Source organism: Akebia trifoliata, chromosome 5, assembly GCF_017979445.1.
Source record: "Akebia trifoliata isolate Shusen 1 chromosome 5, ASM1797944v1, whole genome shotgun sequence".
Lineage (NCBI taxonomy): Eukaryota > Viridiplantae > Streptophyta > Magnoliopsida > Ranunculales > Lardizabalaceae > Akebia > Akebia trifoliata.
This window is the reverse complement of record NC_141379.1, coordinates 28,516,755-28,530,750: the sequence shown is the minus strand read 5'-3', so window position 1 is coordinate 28,530,750 and position 13,996 is coordinate 28,516,755. Positions and strand designations below refer to the sequence as shown.

The 13,996-nt window shown below is 33.5% G+C and overlaps 1 protein-coding gene across 1 annotated transcript in view; it reads left to right on the top strand.

Annotated features, from left to right (window-relative positions):
- Positions 1 to 13,996, top strand: part of LOC147401971 (putative serine/threonine-protein kinase PBL25) — a 59,755-nt gene extending 45,759 nt beyond the window's left edge. Inside the window, exons 2-8 of the mRNA XM_086444459.1 lie at positions 9,779 to 10,071; positions 10,780 to 10,851; positions 11,806 to 11,957; positions 12,049 to 12,238; positions 12,377 to 12,768; positions 13,207 to 13,301; positions 13,627 to 13,996. Of these exons, the coding sequence (XP_086300585.1) occupies positions 10,845 to 10,851; positions 11,806 to 11,957; positions 12,049 to 12,238; positions 12,377 to 12,768; positions 13,207 to 13,301; positions 13,627 to 13,996 (1,206 nt within the window). The 5' untranslated portion in view covers positions 9,779 to 10,071; positions 10,780 to 10,844. The remainder of the gene's footprint in view (positions 1 to 9,778; positions 10,072 to 10,779; positions 10,852 to 11,805; positions 11,958 to 12,048; positions 12,239 to 12,376; positions 12,769 to 13,206; positions 13,302 to 13,626) is intronic.

Below are 13,996 nucleotides of genomic sequence, written 5' to 3'. Positions count from 1 at the left end.
CATTTGGATTGCTGGAGAACTCTTCTACTAACTAATCTTTGTACAGGCACAACCACTTTTCAAGACCCAAAAAGGTTGCTTCAAACGACAGATCCACTTCTTCAGGGGGGACATCTCAATGAAAAGTTTGTATCAAGCGCTCGTTGTCGCTGCCATGTGTCTCCAAGAGGAAGCTACCATACGTCCCTTGATTAGCGATGGTGCAATTGCATTAAGTTCCCTTGCAGTGGCCCTTCCTGTTTTGTCTCTATCTTCACCAGATAAAACGACAAGCTGCAATATCGAGAAGCAAGACAAAGATAGCTCGGATGAATGCCAAAGAGCTGTTACTGAAGCTAAAGAATTGGGGAATCGAATTCAAGCAACATGAGATCCTGTTAGATATCTTGCAAATAAATTTGTGTGGTACCTCAATCTCTTTCCAAATAATTGCTTGTGAAGTAGATGTTGAATACAACCTACAATCAAAATTGAAGATGAACTAGGTTGAGGTGCAGACAACGTTGCTCTATTTAAGATGTTTCTTGCATCTGCAAAACAATGTTACTGCAAGCAAAAAATCTTTGACGATACACCCTCAAGATACAACAACTCATATAGAACTATGTTAATCACTATTTTGCAGTGAAAACAGAGACTCGGAAAACCCCAGGTTTGATCTTTAGCCCATAGTCAAAAATCAAAGCAATATAAATCTCAAGTAAAAGGAGAGAGAGAGAGAGAGAGAGAGGTAGTGAAGTCGAGAGGACGTAAGGGTTCGTGTCTTGTATAGGCAAGAAGGCCTAATAAGGTTTGGAGTCAAAAGAAACAATGCAATGGTTCAGGAGAGAAACCCATTTGGAAAGATACAACTATCTATTTCAAGCAAACAGTTACAAATAAACGAAAAGGCGCATTTAAAATAAAACAGATTTTATTTAAATAAAAAATTAATTACAGATTCGCACATACGCATAAGCACACCACACTGCCCGACTCAACACGCATTTGTGTGTGTGTGTGTGTGTGTGTGTGTGTCTGTGTGAATAATGAGATGACTCAATGGAATATGGTTCCACCATGGTGGAACAACTTGGATGTCCCGTGTTACAGACTAATGAAAAATGACGTAAATGCTCTCATATTCTCCCCAAAATCTGTCATCTTCAAGCTCTTCAACCTCTATGTTTGTCACACCCCAAGATTGAACTTCCAAATCTGAAGGTGTGAATCTTTCATATCAAAAATACCTCGGATTAATTTTTCTTCAAAATCTAAATTAATTATTTTTTATCCACTAAACATCTAAATCAGAGGAGAAGCTAAAATATATACTTATGAAAATTACCCCTTACAAAACAATGCCTGCGTAATAACACTTCATACATCCAACTATTCATAGATATCTCCCATTCTCGATCACACATCATACATCTATATCACGTATTTCCATTCCTATCTGATCTACATATCCACTATAGATAAAATAACTCATCAACTACCTTGTACAATTCACAATTCATCTTTATGCACCATCCATTGTTGACAATTCATAGCAATAATTTGCCACAAAAGCCGCCAATCAAATCTCCAGATCTTAGATCACTAGACACTAAATTGGTAACTTATTTCTTTATCGATGCAAACCAATCTATATCAGCTACTCTGAATGTGGACTGCAATATAACTGTAGAGAGGTGGGCTGGGAAACCGATTACCTAACTTCGACACCTATAATAGGATTCTGAATTGAAAACGTGTCTCATTTGAACAATTCATGTAAAACGTAAAAATGCTGGATTAACAGTTCAACTCGCATTTTGAATTCATATAGAAAATAGTAGTTCCATAATCACAATTTATTTCAATTGACAATGAAAATTCAATTTTTCTCCAACACCCAAATTCTTTTCGAAGGGAATGATAGATAAACAGTTTAACTCGCAGTTTGAACTGTCTTTCATCCAAGGGAATGTTTACCATCCTTTTAACAACCATAGGCCGATATTTTATCTCAGTTGATCAGATCAAAATTCCACAACTTCAAATAATATTCTATACATATCACATCAACTTTTATATCTGATCATCGTGTATGAAATGAGATTCAAATCCGTAAAAGATCATACACAAGTAATTCTATGTATGATTTAAATTATGTAAATCATACACAAATTAAATCAAAATTCATAGTGTTTATGCATGAAACAATCGTATAAAAGAAGTCAATAATTTCTTGCAAGTTCTTACATTTCCAACATATTTAACCAGCTTTAAAAACAAATTAACATCTACAGGACCATAAAATAAAATATAATTACTTACATTTTATTTTTATTTTTTGACGAAATACAATACCAAACCTCATATCAAATTTTTATCAATTGTTTTTCTCTTTCATCACACATTCCCACTATGCACAATAATATTCATTCTTCACTATTAAAATCGACTCAACCAAAGTTTTTAAGCAACTACACACCATAAAATAATCTATAATTATGAAGTCTAACGACAAACCTTCCTCACACTAACCCTCACTATAGTGACTCTAACTAACCATTCAATTTAACGAATCCAATCTTATATATTATAGAAACTTAAAACAATTGAAACTAAACCCTCAAACATAACTATTAATAATACAGCCAAAATATAATATCATCACCATCATTAACCTACCTAGCAATAAATTAAATCATTAGTAACCCAACACCCAAAAACCACCAAAGCTTTACAACTTTAAAAGAATACCCAAAACAGTAATTCACTTGGTCTTGGCATATTATCAAACACCTAACATACCCATTTACCACTCATCAAGACTCAAGAGACTATCTCAGGACACCCTAATAACAACACATAGCAACACTATATCACACACAAATTATCCTATTAAAATAGAAACCCAATTCAAAATACAACTCCAACATGAACACTTCGAATCATCCACAATTAAAATAGAATTTAGCAAAAAAAAAAGTAGAAAATTAAGAAAATAATTCATCATTATTGGTATAAACGCACTATGCCTCCAAGAACATGATTAAAACTTACCAAATTTGTAGATTGTGAGGCCAATAGAGCAAGTCGAGTTGTTCTCTTCTCTTTCACCATCTCAACAGTTCTTTCGATTTTAGAGTTAGCGCACGTTAGAATCTTACCACGGATTATGCTAACGTGCATCAGGTCGTGGCGACCATGACCTTTCTCTTCCCACATTCGTCTCGGTCAATATCCTCATGTGATCCCATAGAATTTCTTTTTCTCATATGCACACCGTTGATGGTCCTCTAAATATAAATTATGCATCTCGAGGACCATCCAACTGTTTGACCTAAGAAGAATATCATCCTCAGGTTTACTGGACAAACATCTTAACATATTTAAACTGGTTTATGGTGTTCATCAGTTTATTTGACGAAAGCTCCACTTATATATATATGAGTTAGGTTTCATGCACTTAAGATATGACACAAGATCTTAATCGTGTAAACACAAAATTTAATGGTTAAAAGTTATTTTTGAGATAAGTATCATCGAGATATGTATTGTTGAGATATGCATAAAATCTTAACTATTGCACTTTGTGTATACTCGGTTAAGATCTTATGTCATAACTTGAGTCAACGGCTCATATATATGGGAAGTGTTTGGAAGTCCTAAAGAGAGTCAAACATTGTGCCAAACATTTTTTAAAATAAGGATTACAAGTTATAGACCATAGTGATCATCCTCATAAAAAATCAGTTTATTTCAAAACTTCTAACCCTAATTTACAAGTTGAAGAATCGTGGACTGTTCGATTTTTGTAAACCACTCTATATTATATACGAGACCAAATTTAATGGCCACATGCGTAGCAAGTACTATAGAAAAACAAAAAATAAATATTGTGCTCACTTCCACATTATTCTATAATAAAAATAACAAGATATGAAGCATCGATATATGTAAACGTCAGTAACTAACTTTATAAATGAGTGCGATTTTTGCGATCCCCACTCTAGAGACCCAGCATACCCATTGGTCCAAAAGGAATAAAAATTTTAACAGATTTTCTCTCACACGTTATGATTTTATTCTTCCAAAACTAACTTCAATCATTAATAGTAATTTAAGGGTAACGAACAAGTTTACAAGATCTTTAGAACTCTATACCCAAAAAAAAAAAAAAAATTTAACAATTAGTTCTTAAAAACAAGTTAATACTAAAAAAACAGTGATTTCTTTCATCCATAAAAAGAGAGCTGCTATTCACACCCCAACTTTACTTTTTACACCCTAATTAAAAAAAACAAGAAATGATCGATAATAATTAAAAGTTGACGAGCAAATATGAACTCTTTCTTTCCAATAGGGGTGCAAATATGAATTCTTTCTTTCTAATTGATTATACGTAAATCATTTACTTATTTTTTTTAATTAGGGTGTAATAAGTAAAGTTGGGGTGCCAATAGCAGCTCTCCTTTTATGGATGCAAGAAATAGGTTTTTTTTTTTTTTTTTTTTGTATAATAGTAACTGATTTAACATGTTTAGAATTCTAAAGATTTGTTACCGTTAAATTGCTATTAATGATTAAGTTTAGTTTTGGAAGAATAAATTCACATCGTGTGAGAGAAAATTTGGGGACGAATGTGTTTGCGGAGTCTCTAAAGTGGTGGTCGCCAAACTCGCACTCCACAAATCTCTAGCTCGAATCGTTTTTTTGCTCACAGATCCCTCGGTGCTTGCACATCAAGCATACAAAGGTAGTTTTTTTTTATTTTTTTTTTTAACAAGGGTATTTTTGTAAATTAAAAATATCATTCAATACACGTGGTTACATGTGATTGATGGATGTGAGCAAAAAAAAAATCCTCAAGATCTTTAATAGATTTTAAATCCATCGGACAACAACTAACTCCTAAGTCATATTTAGTTTATTTTCTCAAAGTCAACAAACCTTTAAAGAATCATAACATCAAAGCATTATTATCAAATCCCGTATTAAAATAATTTATAGGTCAAATTAGAAATAACCATAAGGCTATAAAAATTAGCCATATAGTTATAAACAAATAAGTTTATTTACTTAGATTATACATATAATCGGGTTTGACCTAATTTAATTGTTAATGGATCAGGTCTGGATCTTAATATTGAGACCCAATAAAAAGCCTGGTCTAATAAGAATCCGATCCGATCCTTATTGGATCAATATCGGGGGACCATGTAGAGCCTGGTCCAAGATCCACATTAGAGCCACATGGACGGTCACATTGGTACAAATGACACTTCAATCCTCTTGATTTTGTTGTCTAGATTGGGTTTGTAAAACAAAAAAAATTCAAGAAAAAACATTTTTTAGGTCCAAATATTGAGTTTCAAAATGGTGGGCAACTGCATTTTCATATTTAGTTTATTTTCTCAAAGTCAACAAACCTTTAATAGATTTTTAAATCCATCAGCCAACAATCAATTTCAAGTATTTAATTTCTAGGTAGATTCGACCAAGTCCATATTAGTTTTCCTCATGAGTTGACTTTAAGAAAATAAATTTTAATTTCTGCAATTAGTTGGAGTTATATAAAAGAATATATGGAGCCAACTGCCACTCAAAATACAGGTTCTCTCTCTTCTTCCAACAACAGCTTTGCCTCTAAATGTCTTGTAAGTTGAAATTGCATCTAAGGGTATCTTTAAATTTTATAAGGCGGATATTTTTTTTTTAAATATTTTTATTAAAATTATAGCAAGAAAAATATTTATGATTTATATAATAATTTTTTCTATTTATATAAAATATTTTAATTTTAAAAATAGTATTTTACCATTGTCGAAATTAAAATGAATAGTCTACAATTTTTAGTGCATCTTTTAGTAAATCAGTAAAAGGAAAAAAAAAAAAAAAGAGAGAGAGGGAGTGATATTTTTTATTTGATTGTAAAAAATTCATAGTAGTTGAGTGATTTTTGTTTGAATTTTAGCCTTTTTTCACCCTTAATTGAGTCATGATAGTCTGAATTAGGCACGTGGCATACTCAATCGACTTATATGACATGACAGACTTGCAAACCGTAGATGTGTTCTCCTCGAAATACAAAACTGCACCTTTTTATGGGAACTGTAGTTCTATATCCCAAGGAGAGCACATCTACGATTCCCAAGCCTGTCACATCAGGTAAGTTGATTGAGTTACCTCCTGGCTAAGTCAGATTATCAGTACTCTTATATTATATTTTTTTCAGTTTTCACAATCTCTAACGTGTATTTGTTTTCTTCTTTGCAGATTGAACCTTCTAATTATATCCACTCAGGGCTGTCAACGGATAGGTATTCGATCGGATATGTCTATATCCGAATTCGAATCCGAAAAAAAATATTGATATTCGAATTCAAATCTGAATCCGATCGGATGTAATACATTGACATTCGAATCCGAATTCGACTGACTTGTCGGATATCCTAGGCCTATATTATCCGATTCGAAGTTAATCTATGATCGATCAAGATGACCTCATCTTCAACCCATACCCCAAAAGTCCTAAAATTTCCCCTCTCCAATCAAGTCATCTTCAACCCAAAATATCAAGGGTTTTTTTTGTTGTAATTTGAAGGAAGAGAGAGAGAGAGAGAGGAATCACTTGAAAGTTGAAACCCAAGATCTCAACACATATGAGAAAATGGATGAGGATTTCTATGACGGAGAAAACTAGCGATTATGAGTTTTCGGTGAGATCTTACCTTTGATTTGAATGCCCAACTCAAACATCTTATCTCTAGATGTTCTGCTATCACCAATCATCTATTTGATCGAAGCTCTTGTCCGATTGTAACTATCGGGGCTGCCATGTTCACAGAGATTTCTCTTTACTGGATACAGAGAGAGAGAGAGAGAGAGAGAGAGAGAGAGAGGGACCTACTCAAAAGTCTTGTATAATGATGACTTTTGTTTATATATAATATGTAATAGAATCTTGCTAGTTGGTTTTCAGTTAACACGAAAAATTTCTTCGATAAGCCATGGATGTTGAGCTTCTACATGCATTTTCATAATGTTGTGAGATCAACTTTATGGATAAGGGAGCCAAGTCCAACTATGCGTTTATTTGAGTTTTTTTTTTTTGGAAGGCAATCGGGGGTTTAGGCTAAAATAGATGAAGCATTAAACTCTTACATATATAGGAGTGCCGAGACGCATCCTCCTCCTCGAGGATACAATGTAAGGTAAATGGAAAATTATCTAGATACAATTCAGAATATCCTATAGAAGACCTTAAAGAGGCCATGTAATCTACTGGATTTGATTGGCAGAATGAACATTTGGATTGCTGGAGAACTCTACTAACTAATCTTTGTACAAGCACAACCACTTTTCAAGACCCAAAAAGGTTGCTTCAAACCAGATCCACTTCTTCAATTAGCAATGGTGCAATTGCATTAAGTTCCCTTGGAGTGGCCCCAGCTGAGTACGGTGGGCTCTGCATTTCTTCATGTTTTGTCTCTATCTTCACCGGATAAAACGACAAGTGACAATAAAGAGAACATTTTTCTAAGAGAAATACCTAAAATATCCTTCTAACAACTTTACAAAGTGGTTTGATCTAAAAATATACTGAGTCAAATAAAAAATGTGACAAATTTATTTGGTTATTAATATTTATGTGAAAAAAAAATTATTTATTAAAAACTATTCATAAATTCAATATAATCTTATTTGACTCATTGAAGTCAACTTGCTATGTTTTGAGTTGAATCAATTTGATGAATATTCAAGTTGTGTTTTAAAATTATGTTTTAATTATTGAAAACTATTTATATATTTTAATAAATCTAACATACATAGATCAAATCAGTTTGATGATGACGCTGATGATACTTATCTTCATCATCATCTTTATTGTAGTCATTATCATCTATGTGAGTTAAAGATTACTAGTTTTGAGACGAGAAATCTAGGAATTATTTTTTCATCCATATCTTTTTTTTCATTGGCCCATAAGAGATGACCATAGTCAAGAGACTTGTCATTAATTTTGAAACATAGGAGTACCTCAAATATTCTTAGATAAACACCTTTCTTTAAATCTCAAAAATCGTTGAAAGGGTAATTATAGTATTTTCGCTGTAAAAATATTTTTTAAAGTAATATTTGATAAATAAATAAAAAGAGTATTAAATAGTCCATTTTTTTTTTTGAAACAACTTTTTGGTACATATTTTCAAAAATAGGTCTTTTTGGTCATTTTTCCTTTATTTAATTTAAGATTAATGTTGAAATGACTTCAATGAGGACACACGGGAGACATCTTAACATGGTGGTGAGCATGCCACAGATGCATTTTTTTAAATATGAGTAAAATGCATCAACGGACATGCATGCCCATGTGTCCCCCTAACATCACTCTAGCACGACTCTTAATTTAACCTCAATGGAACATGCTGAAGTAACATTAAAATTGACATCAATTCTCACATTGCCCAATTAATTTACACTTACGGTTTCACTAAGTTAAAAGGATGTGAAGCACTGGACACGTCACCAAGAAACTCTTCTATTCGTCATGTTTGATAACTTGTATCCGATAGATCTAAATTCTTGGAAAAGAGTTTAAATCCAACGATTAGGAATCATTCTTTACAGTTAAGACAATGCTAATAGTCAATGGATGCACATCACCAATCAAACTGATCTTTTGTGTGTAGATAGATACGATCAACTGATCAACCCAAAGGGGTGCCACATTACCTTCGTTGGAATTTGGAAACGTACACCATTTTTTTTTTTCTTTTTAATGTCAACAGGGTTAAGGCAGAGCCAGTCCAGCTACTCATCCAAAAGCACTTAATTTTATATGGAGGAATCTCGCACCCAAATACAGGTTTTCTTTCTCTCTCTCTCTCTAAAAATGGGGTGCCACATGACCTTTGTTTGGAACGGACACCGTTGCGGATCCCTACTCATCCAAAAGCGCTTAATTTCTGCGTATAACTTCGACGCACAATCGTCCAAAAAGCACTTAATTTCTGCGTATAACTTCGTAATCGTCCAACGACATCTTCTGCTTCTACATATCTTGTAAGTTAAAAATGCATCTAAGGGTATCCTTAAGCAATGTTTAATTTCAGTTCAAATATGAGGGTTTATTATTATTATTATTATATGCTGATATGGAAATTACCTAACCGGTAGAGAAAAAGTTTAAGACTTCGAAAACGATACAATGCTCATTTTAAGGTAAAATTTTTTTTTAATTATTTTTATTAAAATTGTAGAGAGAAAAATATTTATGATTTATATAATAATTTTCCCTACTTATGTAAAATATTTTAATTTCAAAAATAGTAATTTACCATTTTCGGAATAAAAATGAATACTCTACAATTTTGAGCGCATTTTTTTTTTAGCAAATCAGCCACACACAAAAAAAACAAAAAAAAAAAAAAAATCAGAGAGAGGGAGTGATATATATTTTTTTTTATTGTAAAAAATTCGTAGTAGTTGAGTGATTTTTGTTTGAATTTTAGCCTTTTTCACCATTTATATTTTGAATCAGTGATAATCTGACTTTGGCACGTGACATGACAGACTTGCAAACGTTACATGTGTTCTCCTCGGGATACAAAACTACACCTTTTTATGGGAAACTGTAGTTCTGTATCCCCAGGAGGGCACATCTACAGTTCCCAAACCTTTCATGTTAGGTAGGTCAATTGAGTTGACTCGTGGCTAAGTCAGATTATCAGTACTCTTATATTTTTTCAGTTTTCACGACCTCTAAGATGTATTTGTTTTCTTGTTTTCTTCTTTGCAGATTGAGCCTTCTAATTATATCCACTATACATTAACATGGATAGTTCAACTACCAATAGTGAATTTGGCTTGAACCACCAAAATGACGAATCCAGCACATTTAATAATCTTACGGCCAACAGCGGATTGGACTTGAACAATCACATTGATCATCAAGAGCTCAAACATATTATAATGTGACAGCGAACAGTGGAATTGAACCCAATCACTATGTTCCGGAACAAATCACAAATAGGATAACCGTGAACAGTGGACTTGACCTCAATCGCTATGTTCAAGAAGACAACAGGGAAGGTATGATTTGTTTCGTTTCCAAATCTACTAAAAATATTTTCTTTTTTTAGTAGTGTAATCTTTAAAACCCTATAATCAATATTTTAAATTACAAATAAACTCTTTGGATACATATGAAACCATTCATACCTTCGTCTAATTTTATTGTTCTAAAAAGAGAGAGAACTAAGTAAGATTTTAAATCTTACTAGGCCCGTCTAGCTCAAATATGTATCAAATTGGCAATCCAACACCATAGCCCTCTTGATTTCATGGAAATACTCAGATCCTAAAAAAATTGATATTTTTTTAACTTGATCCAAGGTTTTAAGAATCGACAGTTATCAAACTCCAATCGAACTCCCAAATTTAAAATTAAAATCTAGCAGTGAAAAATAATCTTTTTCAAGGTTTTGTTTTTCTTTAAAATTCATAGAATTTTTTCCTGTACAACACTGTGACATTGAATCCATTAGTAAGGCCAGACTTACTCAAATAAGATAAACTTGTACACCAAATTTAATTAGATTTTTACGCGTGATTTTCCATGTTGTACTCAAACAGAGAAAAAGGATTTGCCTGGTGATTTGCAAGATAATTATTTTCCCTGCAATCAAACATGCCCTAATATTTTAAAGGTTCTATTGGTGTTTTGAAGGTTCCATAACTAAGAATTCAAAAAGAATTTATTGGTTTATCGACTCATAAGTTGCTTTTCATGTTTCTCAGCCCATAAGAAGGCGTCAAAGAGAAGGAATACTAGCAAGAGGTTACAATGGCCACCAGCTTTTCGGATGTTGAGTGAGTAATTGGTTTGCCTTAGCATATATGGAAGACAATCATACTCAACGTCTTTCCTTAAAAAATACTATCTTCTATTAGATCAAATGTGTTCATATCTACTCTCACTACCTCCATTCACATTTGTTTTGGTGCAAAAACAAATCATAGCTTTTAAGCTGTAACTTCTAATGTGGACATCTGTTTGACTATTACTATATCCCCCTCCCCTACTCCAACGTCATTTCATAATGCATCTGATACAAAATTTTCACTATCGGATGATCTATGATTTTATGTTTCCTTGTAACTTGTAAAGTTATTTGTGCAAGACTGGTTTCAATAAAATGAGACTAAAAATTAATAGCTATAGGATTTGCATTGATACATAGTTCTTTGAGCCAAAAAAGTAAGATGTAGATGTTATTTCTTTGAGAGGAAAGTTATTATTGTTACATGCAGTATAATTCAGACTCTATTCTTTAGAAAGAGGAAAAAAATCAAATTCAATTATAATCAGTTTCGAAACACGAGTCGTAATAATCTGACTCCCCCATGTGGCATTCTCAAAATACTCTCCTAGTGTGGCATTCACTAGAACCATATATTGTATGCATCAGGATACACATCTTCACATCCCCGTAAATATGTGCAGTTGTGTATCCCGAGGGAAAAAGTTATATGGTTCTAGTACATGCTTCATCGGGAGAGCAATTTTAGTATGCCACATGGGGGAGTCAGAAAATCAATACTCTTCGAAACACTTCAAGATTTGCAAACACTTCCTTCCTTTAGGTTCATTCTTCTTAGTTTGTAAGGCACTTGGATATGATCTTTCTTACTGGCATTGGCTATTAATGAGCTTAATTTGATAGAAAACTAGGTTTGCGCAGACATAATTATTATAAACATCGATTGAGAAGTGTAAAATTATTTGGTCATTCAAAACTTATTCATCCACACTTTGTTTTGCAGAGAATCCTAATCAAGAAACCTCACCTGAACATATTGAAGTAATGTTCACCTTCCATGAGCTTGCCTTGGCAACTAAGAATTTTCAAGATGAACGTCTATTGGGTGCTGGTGGGTTTGGAAAAGTCTACAAGGGACGCCTTGAGAGTGGGCAGGTAAATGAGGACTAAATTAACTACTATGAATGAGTCGAGTCCTTTGAATAATTGAAGAAACTTAGGATTGATTTTGGTTCGTTATGATCAGCTTGCAGCTATTAAGCAACTTAGCAGGAACGAGTTGCAAGGAGAAAGAGAGTTTCGTGTTGAGGTTTCAATGCTACATCGTCTTCACCATCAAAATCTAGTTAATCTCATTGGATATTGTGCTGATGGAGATCAGAGGCTTTTGGTTTATGAATATATGCCACTGGGGTCTCTAGAAGATCATCTTCTAGGTATGTCAAATATATTTAATCTTTTGATTTTGTGATTATCTCTTTGAAGGAAACATTTTAAGTAATAATCTTCCTTTGAATTTGCAATAATTCAATACACGCCACATATTTCAATACGTATCTTATATTTGTTTGTAGATCTCACACCAGACCAGAAGCCGTTAGGTTGGTATACAAGAATGAAAATAGCAGCAGGAGCCGCTAAAGGTCTGGCATATTTGCATGACAATGTCAATCCCCCTGTTATACATCGTGATCTGAAATCGTCCAACATTTTGTTGGACAAAGGACTCATTCCGAAACTCTCGGATTTCGGGCTTGCAAAGCTCGGTCCTACTGGAGATAAGACTCATGTATCATCGAGGGTGGTGGGCACGCTTGGATATTGTGCCCCGGAGTATGCAAGAACAGGTCATCTGACGTTGAAATCAGATGTTTACAGTTTTGGAGTTGTTTTACTTGAGTTAATCACAGGGCGAAGAGCCATTGACACCACTAGGCCAGCAGAAGAGCAAAAATTAGTTTCTTGGGTAATTTTCTTACTTGCTCTTTACTTTTTTTGTTTCTCTTTGCTTGAATGTGAATCCATTAGAGGTTTTTTTTTTTTTTTTTTTCCTGAATTGGAATTTGGAATTGTTGTGGATCAAATCAAAGCTATTGTTTCAGAAGAAGTAATTCTTATGAGGTCAATCCCATCATTTTGTGTTAAAAATATTACTCATGACAGACCATTTTTTACGAATTGTCCGTGTAAATTTATTCAGTCTAAGCTAATGCTCTTAAAATCTACTTGTTCGAGTATCAAAGCAACATAGTGAGGTAGGAGATCTGTCGGAGGACCTTTGAGTGTCCTTGTCTACTAATTAGTTTGCTTAAAAGAGTCCAATTAGTAGTCTTCAATTATATTTTTCTAAGGAGATTTGTGTTGGTACCAACCTGTTCACAAAACAGTTGTCTCATTTGTGAAGAATGTCTTCAAGGTTGCTTCTTGTAATTTACCTAAAGGTGTGCTTTTGTTGTCCGGTGGCCTTAAGCTGGAGCTTCTCATACTTTTGATGGAAAAGTATTATTGAGCAAGTATAGAATATTTCAATGGCTCATTTTACATTTCAATGGAAAAGTAACATCTTTGTAGTTTTTATGGAATCTCGCTGTTTGGTTTTCTGTTAATATGTAAATTTTCTTTTTTAAGTCAGGGATGTTGAGATTCTACATGCTTTTTCATAATGTTACAAGATCAACTTTATGGATGAGTGAGCCTTGTCATATACCTTATATATCTGTCCAGGTCCAATCATGCGTACATGTCCAGTTTATATTCAAGTTGATTGAAACTGTGATTAAAAGTCATTTATTTATGTAAGTTGAATATCTATTTTGTTGAACAGGCTCGACCAAAAAAGATTCCTTCAAATGGCAGATCCACTTCTTCAAGGGGACTTCTCAATAACAAGTTTGTATCAAGCGCTCGCTGTTGCTGACATGTGTCTCCATGAGGAGGCTACCCTACGTCCCTTGATTAGCAATGTTGCAAGTGCATTAAGTTTCCTTGCAGTGGCCCCAGCTGATGAGGGGGGCTCTACATCTCTTCCTGTTTTGTCTCTACCTTTGCCGGATAAAATGTTAAGCGACAATAAAGAGAAGCAAGATGAAGATAGCTCGGATGATCACCTAAGAGCTATTGTTGAAGCTATAGTATGGGATTCGAATTCAATTGAAGAAAACAACAGGAGATCCAGTTGGATGTGTTGCAGATAA